Source organism: Aquarana catesbeiana, linkage group LG03 (assembly GCF_042186555.1).
Source record: "Aquarana catesbeiana isolate 2022-GZ linkage group LG03, ASM4218655v1, whole genome shotgun sequence".
Taxonomy (NCBI): Eukaryota; Metazoa; Chordata; class Amphibia; order Anura; family Ranidae; genus Aquarana; species Aquarana catesbeiana.
This window is the reverse complement of record NC_133326.1, coordinates 108,362,943-108,387,618: the sequence shown is the minus strand read 5'-3', so window position 1 is coordinate 108,387,618 and position 24,676 is coordinate 108,362,943. Positions and strand designations below refer to the sequence as shown.

Sequence of the window (24,676 nt, the reverse complement as noted above, 5' to 3'; positions counted from 1 at the left end):
TGGCCAGATTCCCTTAAGTATGCAGATCAGGGTATCCTGGCCTCCGCCCACTAGCTTCCAGAAGCTTCTTCAAGCTTTTAGAATGAGGAGAAGGTATCAGAGGCCTGCCCTGTAGAGCGCTCCAGCCTGACCTAAAATAACCTGACCCATTTACAGACTCGCACAACTACCATGAGTCACAAAAAATAATTTACCTACACTAGTCTAGCGCTAGAGGGTGCTACAAATATATAACCCTAAGGCCTGAAAATTTTAAGGGTTCATCTGGGGAAAAAAGGTTGAGGAAGTCTGGCTGAAATAAGGTAAAAGTATGATCTTAGGAATGCAAGTTACAGAGCATGGCTTAACCGAATATGAAGGAGGCAAATGTTAATGTAATAATTACAAAGTTAATATTAATCATAATTATCAAAAAAATCTTCCTACCTCGATATTCTAACTGACTTCTTCAGCTCTCATGCAATCAAGGAACGCTAGGCTGGTAAATACAGCTGAAATATTTCAGTGTTAGATTGCACTTATTCCTCTAAATATGTCTTTTAATGTGTACCTAAAACGAATAACAAAATCCATTGCAGCTTATCGGCCCTTAGATGTGATAGCCGCATTCATTTTTTTTTACAATTTTTTCCTTATTTTCACGTAGTAATCTTGATAGTGGCACACTTTCTTCCTCTACTTTATACAGTATATGGAAGAGCAGCATTGTCATCCTAAAACTGAAAGTGTGCCATAATATAGAGGGGAGATGTTCTGTAGTCCACAGAGCTGAACTCAGGCAAGACTGATAACAATGTTTGAGATTTCAGAGTAGAAAAATGCTATGTTGTCAGCTTACAGGCAGTAAGGTGCTCAGTGGATTTCTGGCATATAAACAAGTTTTTCTGTAGTTGCAGCAATTTATTTGTAGTGAAGATATGGTATACTGTTTAGTGGATGTTTATTATTTATTTTTATTTTTTTTATTTGATTTTAACTTTATTTTACATTGTTACTGAGCAAAGATCAGTTTTTTTTTTATATTTTGTGGTTGTTTCAGGTGAGCCTGGTCTACTTATTGCAAAAATTATCAAAAGCAACCCTTTTGGCGGGTATGCCGGAAATGAGTCTCAAACCAAGAAAAAGATCATTCAAAATGTATTAAAAAAGGGAGACATGTACTTCAACAGTGGAGATTTGGTCGTGGTTGACAAAGAGGGTTTTGTCTACTTTCATGATCGAATAGGAGACACATTTCGGTAAGCTCTCTCTTTGTCTATACTTATAGAACATTGTGTAGGCTCAAACGCAGGCTTTTGTACATTTTTAACAATGTCATGTATCCCCTTTTTTTACTATAATGCTGTTTTTAAAAAAGTTTTAATTAGCAGAATTTTAGATTCATTAAAAGGTATCTGTCCCTAAATTTTTACCACCCACATTGTGACTAGGTTTTGGTCATCCAGCTGGACATGGGTACAAATACTTTTTCAGTATGAATAATCAATAGAGATACATGTTAATATAATTAATAATATTATATGTTTATTTCTCAAGATGTGTGTTTTTTTTTTATCTTTGCTATTAGGAGGGAAAACATACTTAATCGAATTAGATTTTACTTGTAAAATTAAGGACAATACCAATTGCAGTCCCTGGTGTTCTACAAGGGTTACAAAAAGAAACCTTTCTAAAATATTTTAAATTATTAAATATACTACATAGATCACCGCTGCTGAAATCATTTCTTAAATGTGAGCGCAATTTTTTTTTCAGATGGAAAGGGGAGAATGTAGCTACTACTGAAGTGGAAAATATTCTATCAACAATGGACTTCATTGAACAGTGTAATGTCTTTGGAGTTCCAGTGCCTTGTAAGTGTGTTGTGTAAATTTTTTTCAAGACTTGATCATCCTTTTTCTGGCCATACCTTATGTGTATGTTTTAGCATACCAACATGCCATGTGTACTCATAGCATTCATATGCTTACTGTCCTGCATCAGCTTATATATATATATATATATATATATATATATATATATATATATATAATGCCACTTAAAAGCGTGAAACATTACTGACAACTTCATAACTCTTTGCTGCATATTGGCTAGATCAGGGGAAGACAGCCTTAAAGAGGTGGAGATCTACCTGAACAACATTCGAGAAATCAAGGATCACCGGGCACAGTTTCACCTCCTCACACCTGATATAAACCTCTAATTGCCGTACTACTGTGCTGCAATCATGTGCATTGCATGGCAATCATGGGTGGTGAAGGGGGTAAAGAGGCAACATATCACCTCTTCACCACCTGTCAAACACGTTCGGATCACTTTTTAGGGGAGCAGCAGTGTCTGCTTCACTTGTGAATTAGCCCTTACTTGCATTCAGCAGAGGCACTCTTAGGGCTCAATCACACGTAAAGCTGGGGGGTGGAAGAACCCTGTGATTGACTCGTGGATTCTCAACCCCCTTTAGCTGCTGAGGCAGCAGCCAAAGGCGTACACATGTCACAACAGGAATTAAGCCCCCTGTTGCTTTTGGTGGGTGCTACCGCCTGCCAATCGTGACCCATTCAAGTAAATGGGGCCACTCTGCAAGTGCCCCCCAACTGCATGCATTTGTGGGGTCCAAGGGGTTAAAGCAGTTGGTGTGAGAGCGAAACAACACTGCCTGCTTTAACCTCTTGTTTGCTGTACTGCACAAGGTTGCATGACGGGGCTTATAACACCTGCTGCGACATATGTACACCCCTGGCCACTGCAGTAAAGGGGGTGCGGTTGGGGCAAGGGTGATATAAACACGTCTTCACTATGGGGTTTTACCAACCCCCAAACTGCAAATGTAAATGAACCCTGTTCTGAGCCCCCTATAAGGCTGCTTTCACACTGATGTGCTGTGGTTTACCTGCATCGCGGGTGCAGAGCAATGCATCTGCGACTTTCCTGGGTTAGCTTACCTTTGCCATAGACTTCTATTATATCCTGCAGGTATGTTGCACTTTCTGAAAGTGCACCAAAACCCCTGCATTCAGAAAGTGCACCAAACCCGCAGGATATAATAGAAATCTATGGCTAAGCGCAGAAAACCCGCAGGAAAGCTGCAGGTACACTGCACTGCAAAAGCTGTGAAAGCAGCCCTATACTATTATACGTCAGTGTAATGCTTTACACTGACTTGAAGATCTCTTCTTTCCTGCTGCTGGCACCACTCTGGAGACCGCTAGCTGGGATAAGAGGTGGAGTGCAGTTGGTATCACTCTGCATGGGACAGAAGTCAGCACTACAGAGGAGGCATAGGCTTATATGGGTCTTGCTCCGTACTACAGCTCCAACTTTACCAGTAGTCCCTCTGCCATGCACTCGGTAGATCTCGGTCTGGGCTTGCTGACCCGCCATTCTAGAGCATCAAACAGTCATCTGTCTGCGATCCACTGGTACATTGCAATCTACAGGTTGCTGACCCCTGGGCTAGATGTTAAAAATTGTAATCTCTATTTGTTACTTTCAGAATCTTTTTGCTGCCATCTTTGTTTTGCTTTACCCGTGATCCATGCACCTGTGCTTAGTTACCCGTGTATAACATTCCGCTGTAGACTAAGATGGGGATCTGTGGTTGTATGCTTTGCAATACTTTTATTATCTTATTTTTTAGATGTTTGAATTTTTAATACTCAATTTTTCATGCTCAAATATTAAAGCCCAATGCTTAAGGATTGAGGCAACTAAGTACCAGCAAGGTATATCAAACTTGAGGGAGAAATGGATGTTCTAGGCAAAGCAGATCACTCAAATGGCTGTGATGTCAGTATTTTTAGTTCAGTGACAGGCAGCCAATGGATTCCAAGATGCTGTGGGACTAAAATTCCCAGTATGCTCTATAAAGCGAATAGTGCATAAAATTAGCCACTTAACTTACAGATGTGTAAACCCACAGGAGTTAGAGAACTTCTGGCCACTTTTTTCAACTTTAGGACAAACTTTGCAAAACATCATGGTGCTACATGCTTTTTCCAAACAATATAAAATGTAGAAAAAAAAAATCCATCTTTACAAATATTAAGCCCCGGTTGACACCGGTGCAACTTGTCATGTGACTTGACAGTTTAAAATTGCATGGCAAGTCGCAACCTATATGTGCCTATGGAACCATTCAAATCGATGTGACTCCAACTTGCGCTGATTTTGAAAAAGTTCCTGCATTATTTTTGTCAATTTCATGTGCGATTTGCATAGAAATCTGTGCATAAAGTCACACATGTCGGCAAGCCACACAAAAAAAAATCACACTGCTGCAGTTTTAAAATTGTAGTGCGATTTCAAAAGACAAATTCAGTGTGAACCAGGGCTAATGCAACAATTTGTACAAAACTTTTCTACAAGTGATAAATTACATTTTAACTAAACCAGCTTTTTCCAAAATTTTAAGCCTAGTACACACTATTCGTTTTTGGTTTTTTTTTGTTGAATCCAGCGGGCTGAAGAGCTCGGGAAGATCCGCTGTACTAATTATCCAATGTAGGTACAGCGATCTCCCTGCTGAGCTATTGTGTTCTGACTCCTCCCAGAGCCCACCGGTCAGCACTCTCAGCCATTGGCTGAGAGCGCTGATCAGATGCTAATCGGCAGACCTTTTTCAGTCATGGAGATTTCCTGAAGACACCATCTTGATGTAAGATACCTTGAAGCGTGGGTTCGTCACTTCCAGGGCCTATGTGATATATTTATTATTTAGTATTTGTTCATTATCAGTCAGTGCCTACCTTTATAAGTTTTATTTATACCACAGGTGGTTTTATTCCATTTAACCACTTCAATACTGGGCCATAGTGAAATGACATCCGCAGATGGGATCTCCCATCCTGGGCAGGCGTCATATAACATCCTTGGCTTCTCGCCGCTCCTGCTGGCCCCCGGGGGCCCGCATCATGGCAATTGGGGATGAGGGGTGTCCCTCGGATCCATCTGAGTACCCGAGTACTTGAGTACCTGTCACAGCCCATCTGAGTACCTGTCACAGTCCATCTGAGTACCTGTCACAGTCCATCTGAGTACCTGAGTACCCGAGTACCTGTCACAGTCCATCTGAGTACCCAAGTACCTGTCACAGTTCATCTGAGTACCCAAGTACCTGTCACAGTTCATCTGAGTACCCGAGTACCTGTCACAGTTCATCTGAGTACCTGAGTACCTGTCACAGTCCATCTGAGTACTTGAGTACCTGTCACAGCCCATCTGAGTATCTGAGCACCTGTCACGGCCCATCTGAGTACCTGTCACAGCCCATCTGAGTACCTGTCACCACTCATCAGAGTACCTATCTTTGGCCCATCAGAGTACCCAAGTACCTGTCACCAGGCCATCGAAGTACCGGAGTACCTGTTACAGCCCATCAGAGTACCAGAGTTCCTGTCACCAGCCCATCAGAGTACCCGAGTACCTGTCACCAGCCCATCAGAGTAACCGAGTACCTGTCTCCAGCCCATCAGAGTAACCGAGTACCTGTCACCAGCCCATCAGAGTAACCGAGTACCTGTCTCCAGCCCATCAGAGTAACCGAGTACCTGTCACCAGCCCATCAGAGTAACCGAGTACCTGTCACCAGCCCATCAGAGTAACCGAGTACCTGTCACCAGCCCATGAGAGTAACCGAGTACCTGTCACCAGCCCATCAGAGTACCCGAGTAACTATCTGCAGCTCATCAAGGTACCCGAGTACCTGTCTCCAGCCCATCAGAGTACCCGAGTACCTATCTGCAGCCCATGCCTCATAGAATATACATTGGGCAGTTTGCTTTCCAAAATGGGGTCATTTTGTGGGTAATTCCACTGTCCTGGTGGTCAAGGACCTTCAAAAGTGTGATAGGTAGGAATGAAATGAGATGTGTAATTTATGCTCCTAGCATGCCTAAAGGTGCTACTTCAATGTTGGGCCTCTGTATGTGGACTGGCTGTGTAAAAGTCTCACACGTGTGGTATCGCCATACTCAGGATGAGTAGCAGAATGTGTTTTGGGATGTAATTTTTGCTATATACATGCTATGAGTTAGAAATATCTTATAAATGGACAACTTTGTGTAAAAAAAAAAAAATAGGTTTTCATTTTCTTTCCACGTTTTCTGAAGACTTGTGTAAAAAAATTAAGCGTTCAAAAGACTCATAATGCTTCATAGAATATACGTTGGGGTGTTCGTTTTCCAAAATGGGGTCATTTTGTGGGTAATTCCATTGTCCTGGTGCTCCAGGGCCTTCTAAAGTGTAATACCGCGTACACACGATTGGACATTCTGACAACAAATGTTTGATGGAAGCTTGTGGTCGGAAATTCCGGCCGTGTGTAGGCTTCATCAGACATTTTTTGTTGGAATTTCCGACAACAAAAATTTGAGAGCTGGTTCTCAAATTTTCTGACAACAAAATCCGTTGTCGGAAATTCTGATCGTGTGTACACAATTCCGACACACAAAATTCCACGCATGCTCGGAATCAAGCAGAAGAGCTGCACTGGTTATTGAACTTCATTTTTCTCGGCTCTTCGTACATGTTGTACGTCACCGCGTTCTTGACTTTTGGAATTTCCGATACCATTTGTGTGACCGTGTGTATGCAAGACAAGTTTGAGCCAACATCCGTCGGAAATAAATCCAGGATTTTGTTGTCGGAATGTCTGATCGCGTGTACGCGGCATAGTAGGTCGTTAGGAAATTAGAGGTGTAATTTATGCTCCTAGAATGCCTGACGGTGCTCCCTGCATGTCTGACCTCTGTATGTGACCAGGCTGTGTAAAAGTCTCATACATGTGGTATCGCCATACTCAGGAAGAGTAGCAGAATGGATTTTGGGGTGTCATTTTTGCTATATACATGCTTTGAGTTAGAAACATCTTATAAACTGACCACTTTGTGTAAAGAAAAAAATACGTTTTAATTTTCTTTCCACGTTTTCCGAAGACTTGCGGAAAAAAATGAACCATTCAAAAGACTCATTATGCTTCACAGAATAGACGTTGGGGTGTTTGCTTTCCAAAATGGGGTCATTTTGTAGGTAATTCCATTGTCCTGGTGCTCCAGGGCCTTCAAAAATGTAATAGGTAGGTTAGGAAATTAGAGGTGTAATTTATGCTCCTAGAACCCCTGATGGTGCTCCCTGCATGTTGGACCTCTTTGTGTGGCCAGGCTGTATAAAAGTCACACACATGTGGTATCACCATACTCAGGAGAAGTAGCAGAATGTATTTGTGGGTGTAATTGGAAGTATGCATATGCTGTGTGTGAGAAATAACTTGTTATTATGACAATTTTGTGGAAAAAAAAAATCATTTTCCCAAGAATTATAGGAAGAAATGACAACTTCAAAAAACTCACCGTGCCTCTTACTAAATACCTTTGTCTACTTTTCAAAAAGGGGTCATTTGGGGGATATTTATACTTTCCTGACATTTCAGGGCCTCAATAATTGTGATCGATTTTCAATGATTTGCACCATAGCTTGTAGACTCTAACTTTTACAGAGAATAAATAATATCCACTAAATTGGGTTATTTTTACCAAAGAGATGTAGCAGTAGAAATGTTGGCCCAAATTTATGAACAAAAATGACTTATTTGCAAAATTTTATTATAGAAACTAAAAAAAGTGTTTTTTTTTTTTTCAAAATGTTCGCTTTTTTTCACTTATGTCGCAAAAAATAAAAAACCCAGTAGTGATTAAATACCACCAAAAGAAAGCTTTATTTGTTTAAAAAAAATGATAACAATTTTGTTTGGGTACAGTGTTGCATGACTGAGTAATTGGCATTCAAATTGTTTGAGCCCTGAAAGCTGAAAATTGGTCTGGGCAGGAAGGGTGCGTAAGTGCCCCCTTCCTTCTCGCCGCTCGCCAGTGTTTCTCGGGCTTACCGTTTCTGTCAGTTTGCCTGAGAAACAATCTGACAGTGAGGCAGGATGCTCCCATAGGAGATCAAAGAGTGGATACTCTTTGATCACCTCTATGGCCTTGGAGGACCGGAGCAATGTCATGACGTCACTTCCGGTCCAGGCTGGAAGTAAATTTTTTTTTTCTTAAAGCAAAAGATCAAAAAAAAAGTTGTTTTGATCTTTTGCTTTTTAAAGGCAAAGACGAGAATTGGGGTCTTTTTGACCCAAGATCTCTTTATAAAGAGAACCTGTCATCCTTATTTCTATTACAAGGGATGTTTACAGTCCTTGTAATAGGAATAAAAGTGATTAAAAAATAAATTTTAAGTGGACAGTGTAAAAATAAAACGTAAAATAAGAATTATTTTTTTTAAAAGTGCCCCCATCCCTCCGTGCTCGTGCGGTATCGCCGCGAACGTTAGAGTGAGCCTAATAATTCTAGTGCTAGATCTCCTCTGTAACGCTAAACAGGTAACCTGTAAAGGTGTTTAAAACATCGCCTATAGAGATTTTTAAGTACTGTAGTGTGTTGCCATTCCACGAGCATGCATGTGACATGTTAGGTATCTATTTACTCTTTCATCACTTTATAAAAAATTGGGGAACATATTGTGTTTTTTATTTTTCTTTTATTCATGAAAGTGTATTTTCCAAAAATATTGTGTTTGAAAAACTGCTGCGCAAATACCGTGTGACATAAAAAATTGCAACAGTCGCCATTTTATTCTCTAGGGTCTCTGCTAAAAAAAAAATGTATAATGTTTGGGTGTCCCAAGTCATTATCTAGAAAAAAATACTGATTTAAACTTGTAAACAAAAAGTGCCAGAAAAAGCTTGGTCTTCAATTGGATAAAGGTGACTAACTGTACATAAAATGTAATGCATATTTGATTGTTATATTATATATATTGTTATCATTTTCAGATCATGAAGGCAGAATTGGAATGGCATCAGTTACACTAAAAGAAGGCAGATCATTCGATGGTGAAAAACTATATGCAAAAGTTACAGACTATCTTCCCAATTATGCCAGACCTCGTTTTATCAGAATACAGGTGAGAACTTTTTTAGCAGCATGAAATCTACTAATATCCCTAAGGCACCATGCATACAAGGCTCTTATTAACGCCTTTCTCCAGACTGGAGAAAAGCAGCGTTAAAAATGCGCTTAAAGCCACAATTTTCAAATATGTTTTAGGTGCATCAAGCATTTGGGCATCCATCCATTTTATTGGCCAGATTATGAACTTATTCTGGCTATTGGAATTAACCACTTCAATACAGGGCACTTATACACCTTCCTGCCCAGACCAATTTTCAGCTTTCAGCGCTGTCGCAGTTTGAATGACAATTGCGCGGTCATCCATCACTGTACCCAAACTAAATTTTTATCATTTTGTTCCCACAAATAGAGCTTTCTTTTGGTGGTATTTGATCACCTCTGCAGTTTTTGTTTTTTGCTAAACAAATAAAAAAAGACCGAAAATTTTGAAAAAAATAAAAGTTTTGCTTTTGTTTCTGTTAAAAAAAATTTGTAAATAAGTAAGTTTTCTCTTTCACTGATGGGCACTGATAAGGCGGCACTGACAGGCATTGATAAGGTGGCACCGATGAGGTGGCACCAATGAGCGGGCACTGACGGACACTGATGATGGGCACTGATATGCGGCACTGATGGGCACTGGTAGGCGGCACTGATGGGTGGCACTGATATGCAGCACTGATGGGCATTGATAGCCGGCACTGATGGGCACTCATGGGTGGCACTGGTGGGCACTGATAGGCGACACTGGGCACTGAAAGGCTGCAAAGATGGGTTCTTATGGGTGGCACTGATAGGCTGCACTGATGGGCACTGATGGGCAATAATAGGCGACACTGCTGGGCACTGATACGTGGCACTGATGGGCACTGATATGCGGCACTGATATGAGGCACTGATAGGCATCCCTGGTGGCACTGGCAGTGGTAGGCATTATAAATGAGCACTGATTGGCAGCTGCCTGGGCATTGATTAGTATTTCCCTGGGGGTCTAGGGGGCATACCTGGTGGTCCAGTGTGGTGGTTATCCTGGTGGTCCTGGGCAGCTTCCCTGGTGGTCCTGGGTGGGATCCGAGGGGGTGCTGTGCTGATAAACCATCAGCACAGACCCCCCTTGTCAGGAGAGCAGCCGATCGGCTCTCCTCTACTCGCGTCTGTCAGACGCGAGTGAGGAAAAGCCGATCACCGGCTCTTCCTATTTACATCGTGATCAGCCGTGATTGGACACAGCTGATCACGTGGTAAAGAGTCTCCATCAGAGACTCTTTACCTAGATTGGAGTTGCGGTGTGTCAGAGTGACACACCGCAACAATGATCGCTGCAATGCGCGCCCCCGGGGGCGTGCAGCGACTTAATATCCTGATCACGTCACATGACATCCGGTCAGGGTATTAAAACCACTTTGTCGCCGTCATTCTGCTATATGGTGGGCGGCAAGCGGTTAAAAAACACTCAAGAGCTAAACATGCCTAGCATTTAGGCACCCTTTTTCCAGCCCAAACGCTCCTCTCCTGAACACGATTTTGGTGCCATCAGATTTCTGCCCCTAAACGCCCCTGCTTCTATACACCTGTAAATGCCTATGTGAGCATGGATGCATAGGCTAACATAGAGGGGTGTTTAGAGGAAGAAAAAACAAAACGAGGCGTTTGACAACTGCAGTGAGGCCTTCAAATGCAATTTGGATGTTTTTACTTATGGTTTAGAGGCTTTAAGTGCGACATGGTCTTAACTGATTCAATTAACTGGCACTGCATACTTAAAAGATAACTCCACAAAAAAAGTAAATAAAAAAATAGCATATACAATTGTTAAATAAGCTTTATTGTAATTGAATGTTATTAAAATCCGCTGATGCACTGCAAGTGCATCAGTGGGTTAATAATGAAAAAGTCACTGTGCACATTGAGTGTCCATGCACACTGGACTTAAAAAAATTGCTGCTTCTACAGGAATTTTGTGTGTTGCCTGTATAAGCAGCTCAATGTTATCCTGTGTCCATGCACATTAGGACGTTTAGAGGCATATTTTAAGCTCAGCGTTTATTTTAAGCTCAGCGTACAATGCATTGTACATTGATCACTTGGAAGGGCTTTTTTTTTCTAAACAGAGGTTACTCCTTAACCGCTTGCCGACCACCCGCCGTGAAACAGTGGCAGAATGGCTCCCCTGCACGAATCGCCGTAGCTGTACGGCGGCCACTTTAAGGGGTATGTCCGCCGGGCACACAAGATCACTCCTGACAGAAACACACAAATCCACATTCTGACAGGGGAGAGGAGACAGATTGTGTGTTTCTAATATATAGGAACACCGATCAGTCTCCTCCCCCAGGCAGTCCCACCCCCCCCCCCACCCCCGTTAGAAAACGCTAGGACACATTTAACCCCTTGATTGCCCCCTAGTGTTAACCCCTTCCCTGCCAGTGACATTTATACAGTAATCAGTGGCTATTTTTAGCACTGATCGCTGTGTAAATGTCAGTGGTCCCAAAAAAGTGTCAAAAGTGTCCGATCTGTTCGCCGCAATGTCACAGTACCAATAAAAATCACTGATCGCTGCCATTACTAGTAAAAAAAAAATGCCATCAACCCATCCCCTATTTTGTAGACGCTATAACTTTTACGCAAACCAATCAATATACGCTTATTGCAAATTTTTTTTTTACCATAAATATGTGGAAGATTACATATCGGCCTAAAGTGAGGAAAAATTTTTTTTTTAAGAAAACAAATTTGGGGATATTTATTATAGCAAAAAGTAGAAAATAATGTGTTTTTTTTTTTTAATTTGTCGCTCTTTTTTTGTTTATAGCTCAAAAAATAAAAACCAAAGAGATGATCAAATACCACCAAAAGAAAGCTCTATTTGTGGGAAAAAAGGACTTCAATTTTGTTTGGGTACAGCGTCGCACGACCGAGTAATTGTCAGTTAAAGCGACGCAGTGCTATATTGCAAAAAATGGTCCAGTCAGGAAGGGGGTAAATCCCTCCGGGGCTGAAGTGGTTAAAGAGGAACTGCAGTCTGCTCACATAATTTCTTTGCCATTCTGAAGCTCCCCTCCAACCACTTTGCATATTATTTTATATATACTGTGATTATGTACTTGCCAAATATGCTTCAGAAATTTCCCTGCACTAAGTCTGGCTGCATCCATTTTAAATGTGGGCAGCTGAAGCTGTTGCCTGTTCACTTCTTGGATTTACACACCTCGAGCTCTGCAGCTCTTATTGCCCCTTATATGACTTATTCCCCCCTCCCTTCCTGCAAACTCTCACAAGAGTTAGAGAGATAGCTGTGCGTGATGTCATAAGCCTAGGCTTTTTGCCAGACAAGAAACAGGAAGTGGGCTGTATATATTTACTGGCAGAAAATATATACTTTACTATCCAAAGTTAAAAAACGACAAGGGCAGAATATTTAATAGATGGAAAGATGAAGAAATTACTGAAGTTCCGCTTTAAAGTGGGAGTAAACTACCATGCATGATTTCTACCTTTTAGGTGTACCGTTTAAGAGATATTTACTTTACATGCAGCTGGTGACGTCACCAGCGCATGCACTCTGAAGAAACAGCATACCCTTCAGAGTCCTGTGCTGTAAACGGCGGCGGCTCCGGTCACTTCACACGGAAGGAAGACGGGTGAAGATAGGAGCACCTTCATTGGTGACAGTGAGTTGCTGAAATGCATAATTTCAGGGTAAGATTCACATAATGTGCTAGTATGCAATAGACACTAGCACATTATTCCTTTACCTTGCAAAAAAAAAAAACAAGAACTGTGATTTTCTATCGCTTTAGTGCTCCGTTCACACTTCGTCTAGCGGGAACTAATGTTCTCACTCGCAATTTTGTGAGGGTGATTTTCATGGGATTCTACTTGTCACGCATAGGGCTGCCAGTCACTTGAATGAGCTGTCCTATGCGCATTTGTTGCGGCATAGAAACTTAGGATCCAAACTTTGGCCCTGTACCAGGTGCATTTTTGTATGTGCGTTTTTGTTGGACCACAATCGTGCCAAATCTGCACCGCATTTGGGACACGTCACATTTTTTGCCTGCGATTTGGAGTCGCTGACAGAATTGCACCAAATGTGCCCGTGATTCCTAATCGCCCAAGTGTGAACAGGGTCTAAGATATTTATAAACAGAAAAGTTAGTGCTACTACCCATACACCAAATAGATAGCAGAGCTCCTGGGTGCTCGATCCACAGTTGCTGGCTAGAGTAAGAGTAGAGTAGAGTAGAATAATGTAGAAAAAATGATCCGCACTCCGGTTGTTGCTCTTAAAATTTCTTCATTTTATTGACTAGCCACAGTGAACAAACGCAGATTAAGTCGGTTGACGCGTTTCAGCCTATAACGCCTTAGTCATAACCACATTACAGACAACTTTGAAATAAATAGTAGCTCTAGAGATCACAGGCTCCAACCATTGATTGTCTTAATTGACCGCAGGCAATTATCCAAAAAAGAGAATCGGCTGGGTGATCCATGTGTATGCCACTAATTTTCACACACCTTGTAGTGATAATATGCACATGCATGTAATGTATTTATTTCAAAGTTTTATGTCTGTAATGTGGTTATGACTAATCCTGTGTACACACGAGCAGACTTTCGACGGACTGAACTCAGAAGGACTTTTTGACGGAGTTCCGACACAACGGACTTGCCTACACACGATCACACGAAAGTCTGACTGATTCGAACGTGATGACATACAACTGGACTAGAACAGGGAAGTTCATAGCCAGTAGCCAATAGCTGCCCTTGCATCGTTGTTCATCCGTCGGACTAGCATACAGACGAACAGATTTTTTGACCGGACTCGAGTCCGTCGGAAAGATTTGAAACATGTTCTATTTCTAAACTTCGTCTGATTTTTCGACAGAAAAGGTCCGATGAAGCCCACACACTACGGAATTGTCCGGCGGATTTGTTCCCTCGGACCTTTGCTGTTGAAAAGTCGTGTGTACACGGCATTAGGCCTTATAGGCTGAAACGCGTCAACTGACTTAATCTGCGTTTGTTCACTGTGACTACTCAATAAAATGAAGACATTTTAAGAGCAACAACCAGAGTGCAGATCATTTTTTCTACATTACTCTAAGATATTTATGGCGTTGACAAAATGGCTTCAATTTGTGTTGTATGTAAAAGGAAAGAGAAACTATGCCACCGACTAAGCGTAGTAGTTTATTAGTTCTAATAAAAACAAAGAAAATATGCACTCACTGTGTGTAATCCAAAAATTTGCATGTAAAGACATGCACGGAGCAGAGGAGGAACGGAATCAGCGTAGGGCATACATGACAGGGTGAGAAGGGGAAACGGTCGTAAGGGGTTAACATATTTAAAGTAACGTGTTAGTACTGGCAATTGCCTTATTGGCTCAGAGGAGGGTGTGACGGGGTGGGACCAGTAGTCAGTTGTCCAGAAGGAAAGGTCCCGGGACACTTACTGAGAGAAGATCATCAGAAGAGCATCTGCTGTCCTGGTTCCTGCTATAAAGACAGACAAAACAAAAATGAACGATTTGGAGCGTCTGATGGCTCAACTTGGCTGCTGCTGACATTCATGGCACAGACTGGGTCCAGAGCCAGGTTGCAGCCACTCTGCAGGGGGTCCACCAGAGCCCCCCGCAAGCGGGGCATTCCGCGCCACTCGCTCAGAGGGCTCGGCCTTCTGGAGTGATTTAGCCCAGATCGGACCCCCAGGGCTCAGCGCCAGCTAGGGAGCCCACAAGTGGACCCTCCAGGCCCCCCTGCTAAGCGCACGCCAGCTTCTGCAAGGGGCAGTCCTGGGAGGAATCCCCATCTGAAGCGGAGCCCACGGAGGGGGTGACACTCACCACCGCAGGGCCACGGTCACCTCCTCCATTGTCCGGGTCCGGGAGCATGCGGCTGCATCCACTGGCGATGTGCTGGTCCGTGAGAGCTACAGCTGCGGGAGCTATCCTGTCTCCAGGTGCGGCCAGCAGCCCTCCTCATGGAGGAGACGTACGACGGGGGAGGTCGGGCACGTCTGCCCTTGGTACCAGAAAGTCAGCGGTGTTTACCTCTGGGTCCCGGCCGGGTCCTGGGAGGGAGGATGGAGCTGTGAGCGGTGATGATGCCGGTGGGAGGCGGAGATCCAGCACGGCTCGGGGGACGCCTCGGAGCCATGGACAGAGTTCACAGCAGGAATCGCCTGCTGCTGTGGAGGGGAGGAGCCGAACGGATGAAGGGAGAAGAGACTGCAGCCCTGAAGCTTGGCGTTCTGAGGGGGTAATGAGCAGTGTGAAGGACGGAGAGCTGAAGGAGGAGAGCCGTGCTGCATCCAGGGATCCCGGATCTGCGGCTGGGGGGCCCCTTGGTTCTGTGCAGCCTGGTGAGTCCCCTTCTAATGTTATGTCTGTTCTTTGTCCTTCTGTCTTGTCGGGGTCAAAGGTCAGGGGTCGCGTGGTTCGGGGGTACGCGGACTTCTGGGGTGAGTGGGAGTGAGGTGTTAGCATGTTTGCGGGAATTGCTGAGCAGGTTGGAGGGGTCGGTGAGAGATGGGGCTCTGGTGACGGCGTGCGACCTGCCGGGGGGACAGGGGGTGGCGGCACAGGGGCCATCCCTCACGCCAGTGGCGCAGGTTGGCACGCAGATGGAGGGTGCCGAGCTTGGACCAATAGCGATGGCAGAGAAAGAGAAGGAGGCGGACAAGACGGCGGATCAGGTGAGATTGGCGGATTCGGCGAAGTGTACGTTTGCTTCAAGGGACCGCTCGGCACTCATCTTAAACAGGAGGTGCATGACAAAATCTGGAAAGGGCAGTATGTGGAAATATTTTCCCTTCTCCCCTTAGAAAAATTCAATTTGGATAGGGTTAAACCAGACAAAAGCAAAAAGGAGGAGGAGGAGCAGCGGAGATATCAGCTTACCCCGCGTACGTTTGCCAATTAGTTGCAGGTGTTTGCCATTTTGGCCAGCGTAATTGGGGAAAAGGTGCCTGACAATTGTTTGGTGCTTTTTTGTTATTTAAAAAACAGAATAGAGGGGATGGCGCTGTGTAGAGTGTGAATGTTAAAGTGCCAAGTGCTGTGATGTGTAGTACAATCCTACCTCAATGCCCGAAAATTGAAAGATATGTAATAAATTAAAAAATAATAAATTGATCAGAAATTAGCCAATATTGTGGGGTGATATATCATTAATGGAATTGCAAGTAATGCTGTACATTAAACACAATCAATACTTAAAAAATGTGTAAAAATAAAAACAACAGATATAGATTGGTTGTCAAACCACAGTGCAACCCACACAGTGCACTAATGTGCAAATATCTAAAAAAATTCAAAACAATCTGATATATAGAAATGTGTACATAAAAAGATTAATTCATCACAAAAATTAAAATTAAAAAATATTCAGACAATATTCAAAAAATTATATATCTAGTCCCAACTGCTGTATAGTGCAAAAAGTTCAAAATAATGATATGATTGCAGTGTAATAAATCGTGTAGCGTCTTTCCCAGACGATTATTATTCTTTAACAATGGAGAACCCCGCAGTAATTTTTTGGGCAATTTCCCCCAATGTGATTGCACTCACCGGAGCTCCCTGCCCCTGCAGGGGTATGAGCGTAAATCCTCAGCCTTTAATCGCCCCGATCTCCCTGGTGCCAGTACTCTTCCACTCAGCCCAATCCAGGAGAACCACTTGTTGAGAAGGGAGGGAGGACTCACTGCCCTTTGCTGTAGCACAGATCCCAGCCAGGCATCCACTTTCATGTATTTAGGTAAAAAATACAAAAGATTCCTTCATAGCGTAACTTTGTTTCTAATAAATAATTTATTTATATATTACAGTCCCATGACTGAATCCATTTAAACAAATATAAACCAAAAAAAATGAAATAGAATGACAGAGAGGGAGCTCGCAGGCTCACATGGTCCGGGGACGCAGCGCTACTGAAAAAAACTACCACTTGCGTTCCACCGGCCTAGTATCCGGAACCACAGGTATGCGGAAGTGACGTTGTGCGTGCCAAGATAGTCCCGCCTTACGCGTTTCGTCATACGGACGTCATCGGATTCAGCTTTTTGGGGGTAATGGCTGGTTCGGCGGCAGACTGGTGGTGCCCTGTTCCTACATTCGGATGGCTCGTGTCTCTCTAAATTTCAATTTGTAGCTGTCTTCCGTACAGACCTGCTTTCGTATTGGGGCGGCCACTGAAGCGTCCCAGTGGGGATTGGATGAGAATATTATTAGACGCATTGTTAGGTGGGAGTCCAACCGATTCTGCTCGTATGTTAGGCCGTATTTGCTATAGACAATTTTATGCGGGTGGGTTTTTTCCTTCTACTGTACTGCTGTTTATGTTGTTGTTCCTAGGTCGTGTTGGGGTGCACTGTGTTTTCTTTTCTTTTCAGGTGCCCCGAGATGCCTCGTTTGGATACTGGGACATTCTTTTTTTGTTTGTGTTTTGTGTTTTGGGGGGCCAGGAGGGCAGAGGTTAGACTCAATGGCAGGCAGTTAGGTCTGCCTCGTGCTTTGGGTAACGTACGTTGGATCGGGGTCCCGGGTATGCTATGGGGCCGGGTAGTCCCGGAGGTCACTCACTTTGCCAGGTTGGATAGGGCCCCGATATTCTGATTCTTCACGTGGGGGGCAACGATTTGGGCCTCCGCTCCAGTAGAGAGCTTATCAGGGACGTAAAGTTTGACTTTCTTCGACTTCAAACTGCGTTCCCTGGTATGCATATTCTCTGGTCAGATGTCGTGGCTCGTACGTCTTGGATGGCCAGATCGGTCGAAAAAATCAATAAGGCACGGGTCAAGGTGAACAAAGAAGTAGGGAGGTTTGTTGTTCAGAATGGGGGTTTAGTCATGCGACACCTGGATTTGGAGACTGACACCTGGCAGTTTCTTAGTGGTGATAGTGTCCACCTTAATGCAGTGGGTACTGATCTGTGGCTGTTAGATTTGGAAGATGGGCTACAACGAGCTGTTCGGGTGTGGAGGGGCGCCCAAGTGTAAGGCTTTACACTTGGGGCGCTGTGGCAGTTGGGGTCCTTGATGGAGGTCTATTCATGGTTATTGGGAAAACGGTGGGGATCCATCTGAGGTATGGAGTCCTCGAGTGGGTACGGTACAACACATATCATTGTTAAGACCAGTGGGTGTCTGAGGTCAGCTGGTTTAGGCTCCGAGCCGGTATTTGCATCTGGGTTCACAGCTCAGCTATCTGGTGCCTCAGACACAAAATAAATTTGGCAAGGTGGCACCGTCAGGAACCTCCAATCTTGATAGCTGGATAAGTCAGTTATGGTTAGGTTATGTTTATAAGAAAGTGTATGTTTAATAAATAGGCCGTGTTTGGCCATTTTAACTCCACTTATGTCTTGCACGGTCATTAATGATAATTAGAGGGGGGAAGGGGGGGAGTGGGGATTACAGAGGTAATACAGTAGCAAGTGAGCTCTTACCTACCCTAGTCATGCAATTCCACTAGATGGCAGCCTTTTCCAAGCCAAGACACTTCCTATAGCCTCGTGCAAGGAACCAGAAGGGCCACTGATAAACTATTAAATTGTGGTGCTGTTTCTCTTTCCATGTCTTTTACATACATGTAAGTCTAAAAGCAAATATCACACCAATTCTGCAATCTGGAAAGAATCTGCTGACTCTGATGGTGCTCATTCTTTATATTCATAGAGGAATATGGACTTTTGGATTATGGACTTGTGTAGGATTATGTTACATTTATGATTTCCCTTATCTCTGGTCACATTTGTACACACTTTGGTTGAGTTTTGAGCCTTATGGCGTTTTGTTCATATTTGTGCTGGGGAGTTGTGCGTTTGCACATACATACATGTTTATAATAATTTGTTGACCATACAGTTTGAGCACATTAATAAAAACATTTGTAATGGTATCTAAAAATGTGACCACACTGATTACATACAGTACTAGATTTCACATGCATAGAAAGGTAAAGGATAAATTTAATTTAAAGTGGAGCTCCACCCAAAAGCGGAAGTTCCGCTTTAAGGCTTCTGCCCCCCTCCTCTTTCAGTACTAGCACTTTTGTGGGGGGTACCCGATTTTGACAGGTACCGGCTCCCACTTCTGCTCCGATCGCCTAGGTGATCGGAAGTAGAAGTTCTTCCTTCGCCTCCCTCCCTGCAGTCTCCTGTTACACGTGACTTGTCCCAGAAGACTACGGGACCATTCACAACAAGCAGCACAACTCACGCATGCACAGTAGGCACCTGGCTGTGAAGCTGCAAGCATTCCGACGGGTGCCCATACTTAAGGTGCCAGCACTAAAGACAAAAGATGAGATGTCAAAACGGCTGAGGTGAGCCTATCACTGGATCGTGAGACAGGTGAGTGGCTGTTTATTAAACGTCAACAGCTATAGTTTTTTTGTAGCTGCTGACTTTGAGTTTTTACACAGGAGCCTGGAGTTTTTCTTTAATTTTAATGGGAAAAAATGTAGCAAATAAAAAAAAATAGCACGTACAATTGCTACACAAGGAATATTGTAATTTAATGTTATTTAAAAAATATCTTTTCATTTTAATCTGCAGCACTGTCATTTTCTGTAAAATCCAATGTAGTGTGGCAACCTGGAGGACTTCTGTACACAGTTGGTATACAAAACACCTCCAAAAATGTTATTTCTTGCAATTCAGATTTTAGGCACCCCCTGCAATTACTTCTAAAGGGAAACAGACACTTCCCATCCGAACACTGAGTGTGCACTAGCTGATTTTAATGAATCAGATCCTCCCATTCAGTATCAGTATGCAAATTACATGGTAAAAAAAAAAAAACAGCTATTTTTTTAGGAGCAGAAACAGGTTCGAATCTGCAACACAGTTTGGTAAAATCTGCATCGTACATTGATCACCCAGAGGGGTTTTTTTTTCCCAGTAAAATTAGACCAGCCACAGATGGTTCGAATCTCGCCAAGTTTAGCAGGCACCGGCTGAGATTTGAACCATCTATGGGCAGGCTGATTTCACCCAAGTAAATCCATCAATTGACTTGGGTAAAACAGGCATGTGGTATTTTCACATGTGATTACTGCCAGCAGCTATAGCCACTAGGGTTGCCAAACAGCTAGGGGCCTTTTAGGTTGCAAAGAAGCTGCATGTTCTGCTATATGTGCTTACCATTAACATATACATTTATTCACATCAGCCCCAACTTCAAGGAGCCCATAATCGAAGGCCCCTATCTCATATGCATACCGTACATACACACTCACTCATACAAGGGACAGGTTGGACTGGAGTTAACCTACCAGCATATCTTTGAGGTGTGGGAGGAAACGAGCATAGGGAGAACATGCTTTAGCCATAATTTGAATTGAGGATTCAGTACTGCAAGCAGAGAGTGCTAACCAAAGAACCACTGAATGGATCACACATATAATTTTTAAAGTATAATTCCAGTTTTTCTTTAGGCCACTTCTCCTCCCATTTGTGGACAAAATAAAAGTTATCAAAGCACAACAATGACACACCCCCATAGATTGCATTCTTCCTGTTCCTGTGATTCCAGGCTGTCAATGACACACCCCCATATAGTGCACTCTTCCCGTTCCCGTGATTCCAGGCTGTCAAAGACACCCCCACACCCCCAAGAGTGCACTCAGCCTGGAATCACAGAAACAGGAAATCAATGACACAACCTATAGAGTGCATTCTTCCTGTTCCTGTGATTCCAGGCTGTCAATGACACCCCCCCCCATAGAGTGCATTCTTCCTGTTCCTGTGATTCCAGTCTGTGAATGACACCCCCCATATAGTGAACTCTTGCCGTTCCTGTGATTCCAGGCTGTCAATGACACCACACACACACAAGAGTGCACTCTTCCTGTTTCTGTGATTCCAGGCTGTCAATAACACACCCCCCATAGAGTGCATTCTTCCTGTTCCTGTGATTCCAGGCTATCAATGACACACCCCCATAGAGTGTATTCTTCCTGTTCCTGTGATTCCAGGCTGTCAATTACACACCCCCATAGAGTGCTTTCTTCCTGTTCCTGTGATTTCAGGCTGTCAATAACACACCCCCATAGAGTGCACTCTTCCTGTTCCTGTGATTCCAGGCTGTCAATGACACACCCCCATAGAGTGTATTCTTCCTGTTCCTGTGATTCCAGGCTGTCAATTACACACCCCCATAGAGTGCTTTCTTCCTGTTCCTGTGATTTCAGGCTGTCAATAACACACCCCCATAGAGTGCACTCTTCCTGTTCCTGTGATTCCAGGCTGTCAATAACACACCCCCATAGAGTGCACTCTTCCTGTTCCTGGGATTCCAGGCTGTCAATGACACACCCCCATAGAGTGCACTCTTCCTGTTCCTGTGATTCCAGGCTGTCAATGACACACCCCAGCACAGTGCATTCCTTCTGTTCCTGTGATTCCAGGCTGTCAATGACACCCCTGTAGAGTGTGCTACCAAGCAGCCTGGGCTTGCAATGGAAAGCTTATGATATAGACCATGACATCACACATCATAACATGCACACCAGTCTAGACAGGAGCAAGAACTACCCACCGTCACCAATGGGGAGGGATCCAGACTTGTGACATAACTGCAGTGGAGACACTTGGTTTTAGGGTATGTATCCTGGGAATTTTCAAAATGTATTGCAAAAAAGGGGTTCAGGTGTCAGGTTTTTACTGATATCCTCAAAACCTGTCCCGCTAACCAGATTTTAGCAAAAAGGAAACTAAGGGAACTCTCCAACAGCAACACAGACAGAAATAAGAAGTTTTGCCTTTAGTTCTATTTTAACACAAAATGAATGGAATTGTGATAATATGACTAAATGCAAACATTTTCACTGATTTCCTTGTTTATTTCATTCAGGAATACATGGAAGTGACTGGCACCTATAAACATAATAAAGTGGGACTGGTCAAGGAAGGCTTCAACCCTGACGTAATAAGAGATCCTCTGTATTTCTTGGATGAAAATGTTAAATCTTATGTACCAATGACTAACAATATGTATCAAGCCATTTTGGAGAAAAAATTTAAACTGTAATGTGATGGTACCCTATAATGGTTAAGTTCCCATCTCTGGGCAACCATCAAACCCCTTCCCACCCCCTTCAATCCATCCTGCACATTTTATTTTTCCTACCTTGTAAAGCAAAAAATACTCACGTGAGTCTGCAGTCCTGATCCCTTGCCTGCACGGATTTCAGGTTTCGGGGGCCCCTGCAGATACACCCACTGCAGCTGGTCCGCTGATGTCACTTCTCATCATAGTCCTGAGAGGACCCCGCCACTGGACAGCCAATAGAAAGTGTCAACATCACGCAGTCATTGACATGGACACTGAAAGAAGGTCCCCATCTCCTGTAAACAGTAGAAGAGAGAAGATAAGGATAAAAGTGTCATGTGACTGCAGCTTTAGGTGAATAAAAAAAGGCAGGGATGGTGTAGGAGGTGAGGAATGGGATAGATGGAGCCCGAAGTTTTGCTATAATTGACGTGGCTTTAAAATTAATTTAGAATCTGACAATCTAGGTGCCAGCAGCCAAATCTTTGAGCTATGTGAAGTACCTGCTGTAGGTGTAATGTATGGTGCTATAAATGGTTGCATACTAAGGCCTGGTTCACACCTATGTGTTTTTTGGTGCTTTTTTGCAGAAACGCACTACAGTCCATTTAGCATGGTCTCCTATGAGACACGTGCACAGAATGTGTACAGAACGCCCCCCAGAAACATAATTTCCTGCTTGTGTGATTGGCACACTGATTTTCCCAGAAGTTTACACTAAGATACAAGTCAGATATCAGGCATCCCCTGCAACAAAAAATTCATTTTTGCACATAAGATGCATTGAAATGTATTGTGATAACGCATTTACTCTGGGGCCTTTTAGTGCAAATTGCCACAATCCATAAGGGTGACTGGGCCAAAACCTTCAATGGATCAATGTTAACCCACATATTTGGTTCTCAAATGACTCTGGCTTGCTATGAAATACATTATATAATCTTGGTCGATTGTATGTGTAAGTTTAAAAATAATTTTTGAAATAAAGCCAACATTTTCACATGAGCTGGTCCAGTGATTTTTATTTTGCTTTATTATTTAAGCCCCATATTTTGAGCTTCACCTGTGAGTAAGTGTGTTAATGAAAACAGAATACCTTCTCTTATTTTACCCATTGTTCTGCATTCACTGATTTGTAGCCCACCCGCTATAACTGTGCCATTCTGTTGTATCCACAAGTCCATTAGGAAGAAATCTATCAAGACACACAACCCTACATACATATGGGTGGGCACAGATCTAAACACACCTTAGCATGGCTCAGTCTTTACTGCTAGTCATTTCTTATTCTTCATCATTTCAGACCTCATTACATCAGCATTGCAGGTCCTCATTACAACTAGTCACACTGAACTTTTAGTAAATAATACAGTATGACCTCCTGTTAGAAATTCTAAATAGAGCCCTACAGAACAGACAGTGCACAGTTCACATGGGCTTTGCTGCTTAACTGCAGACCGGAAACCAAAACTTTCAAAGAATAGTCAATAGAGTATACAGTACCATAGATGCAGCTACAAACTTATAAACACTGCCATCTACTGGCTGATGTTGTTGTTGCACAAAATTCAAATGAACATTGTATTCCAATACTTCCCAGGGTCTTAGTGAGCTCACACCTGTCTAGTGCTGCCATCCTGGTGGCAGCAGGGTACATTTAGTCCTATATCATTTAGTTTCACCACCTCCAGAGGACTTCAGTCTCATGAAAGGAACGGAGAATAATGTTAAACTTTTATTATCTTTTGAACAAGCCTCAAGGATGTGATTTGGTCGGACCTGCCAAGGAAAATGGTTAAAAGATGGGAACGGCCCATAGGTTTCTGAAACCGATATTTTTTACATAGCATTTATCTTCCAAGTCTATCCTTATTTGCAAATAAACCATTTAAAGATCCAGTTGTTCTTGATTACAATCAAGGTACCCCAAATTGAGCACTTTCTACGTTACTTAATGTTGAAAACACATCAGTAGTGATAGGGAAGGTGCGGTGAGTATGCAGACAAGGCGTTGGTGTTGCATGAAGGGTTAGTGATAGATTTGGAGTTACACAAATGATTAGTGTTGGGCATACCTCACAATTTTTGAGATGGGAACGAGAGACACCTATTAGCAAAAGTATGTAGGCATAGGACACACCCCCTGCCACACCCCCTTAAAGGAGAATTATACCAAAAAGATGAATAGTTAAACCCGTAAGTGTTTTTCCTACCACTACTATTCCTTTATACTGGCTTTTGACATTTACAAATGCAGCAATTTAGAAATTGGATGAAAGGTCTAGCACCAGGAAACACTTTTAGAAAGATAAATACAACTATATAGATCAGACCAAAATGAGGGACAAATGAGGAGGAAAGGGGGACAGAGGGACTTTGTTCCAAATCAGGGACAGTTGGGAGCTATGATGTTGGGGTTTATCATTACAGGAAGGGTTAGTGCTAGATTTGGGGGTTACTAAAAGGGTTAATGTTAGGGTTAGTGTTACAGGCAGACTAAGGCCTAGTTCACACTAGCATTGAAAGCAAGAGTTTGAGGAGCATTTTTAATGCCCCTCAAATGCCTATGCAAATGATACTATGGAAAGACCACAGTGCTGTTCACATTATTAAAATGTTAGCATCACCTCGCTTAAAAAATTGAAGCTTCATGTTGAGTTTGAAAGGAG

General features: G+C 43.0%; 1 protein-coding gene across 2 annotated transcripts in view; it reads left to right on the top strand.

The window, feature by feature from the left end:
• Positions 1-23,012, top strand: part of LOC141131547 (long-chain fatty acid transport protein 2-like) — a 352,210-nt gene extending 329,198 nt beyond the window's left edge. For both annotated transcript variants that reach the window (XM_073618930.1, XM_073618931.1), the window contains 4 exons: positions 1,040-1,238; positions 1,756-1,853; positions 8,822-8,952; positions 21,810-23,012. In XM_073618930.1, coding sequence (XP_073475031.1) covers positions 1,040-1,238; positions 1,756-1,853; positions 8,822-8,952; positions 21,810-21,986 — 605 coding nt within the window. In that variant the 3' untranslated portion in view covers positions 21,987-23,012. The remainder of the gene's footprint in view (positions 1-1,039; positions 1,239-1,755; positions 1,854-8,821; positions 8,953-21,809) is intronic.
• The last annotated feature ends 1,664 nt before the right edge of the window (positions 23,013-24,676 follow it).